The sequence below is a fragment of the Loa loa genome, assembly GCF_000183805.2.
Source record: "Loa loa unplaced genomic scaffold supercont3.2222, whole genome shotgun sequence".
Lineage (NCBI taxonomy): Eukaryota > Metazoa > Nematoda > Chromadorea > Rhabditida > Onchocercidae > Loa > Loa loa.
In genome coordinates, this window is record NW_018110401.1 from 1 (window position 1) to 1,440 (window position 1,440).

Below are 1,440 nucleotides of genomic sequence, written 5' to 3' on the forward strand. Positions count from 1 at the left end.
CCTCATTTAACGCCTCAAATTATTAACGAACGGATATATGGGTTGGTTTTTGTAAGTCGATTCTCAAAATTCTCTTGTTCTCATGATTTACATTTTCATTGCTGTAATTAAGCAAACTATTACGAAGTTCCACAGCCAACGTACCATTGAATGTATGCGTTATGCTTGGATTTTCGTCCGATTGCTACTGAGGATTCTTATATCAGTCACTGTAACTATTAAATATTTATTTAGCCGCTACCAAATAAATATAAATATATATAAGTATACCGATGATGTTATGGAATGTCAAATTGGAAATTAGTGTGGTTTTCCGCGGTTTTAGTCACTGTTTTTGTTGTCTTCAATACAAATTCACTTTTCAGGAATATTGCATCTGGTTTTATGGATACAAATCCAGCTGTTCGTGAAAGTACGGTGAAAGCAATGGTTTCGCTGGCGGATAAATTGAATAATCAAAATTTAAACACTGATTTAATGCGGCATTTAGCAAGATTGCAGGGTAAGATTTTTGCTTCTCTAACATGATGTTTTCAGGATTTCCTCAGCTATCTTTCTTCAAAAGCATTGAAACGGTATTGTGCGATCGTTGCTTTTGTTTCTTAATCTGTAGAGAATCTTCCAATTCTGAATTTTCTCCTTCGTAATCTTGGTAGTAACTTCCTCTGAAGAACGATTTTCGTTTTAGTTTTAAGCAGCTTTGCATCTTGGAAAATCTTAGAATGTATCAATTTTATTACTTAAAGTGCGTTCAGGCGCAGATGATCAACCTGGTATTCGAACAAATGCAACCATTTGTCTCGGTAAAATTGGTTGTTACATTGATCCAGCTAATCGTCAACAAGTCCTAATCAGTGCCTTTACTCGTGCACTCAAAGATCCATTTCCTCCTGCTAGAATGGCAGCTATCCTGGCACTTAGTGCTACTCAACAGTATTACTCATTAATAGAAGTTGCAAATCGTATATTACCAGCCTTATCACCGGTGACATGTGATCGGGAAAAACAGGTTTACTGCAAGATTTTTAAAATTTGCCCATATTTGTCGAGATCAGTTGCACGTTTTTAAACTTTTTAAATTACCAAAACCACCAAAATCGTAAAAAATTGTGTTCTCTAACATCCCGCTAAACTCGCTGCATACAATCCGCATAATATATGATTAATCAAAGACCAAAAAAACATCAGTGATCAAACAATATTGAACAATAGGAACGCTACAATTACATCCTGGATGTTCCCGACAAGATTCCAGGGAACATCATTAAACAGATTATTTTGATTGACATCGAGAATCTGTTTAGAATACTGTTTCTGGCATGCAGTTGCGCTGCTATCATGAAGCGTATTTTACATTTCATCAGTTTATTGAAAAGTCATAATAATTTTAATGATTAGTCCGCATATTATTTTTCACTCATTTTTTTCAGTCTTCTTTCA

The 1,440-nt window shown here is 34.9% G+C and overlaps 1 protein-coding gene across 1 annotated transcript; it reads left to right on the forward strand.

Annotated features, from left to right (window-relative positions):
• Window position 1: 1 nt before the first annotated feature.
• Window positions 2-1,030, forward strand: LOAG_15587 (hypothetical protein; the record flags this gene model as incomplete). The annotated part of the gene is made up of 3 exons (XM_020448956.1): window positions 2-41; window positions 366-502; window positions 756-1,030. Coding segments are annotated over exons 2-3 (393 nt in total), but the record flags the coding sequence as incomplete, so codon positions are not given.
• Between the last annotated feature and the right edge of the window lie 410 nt (window positions 1,031-1,440).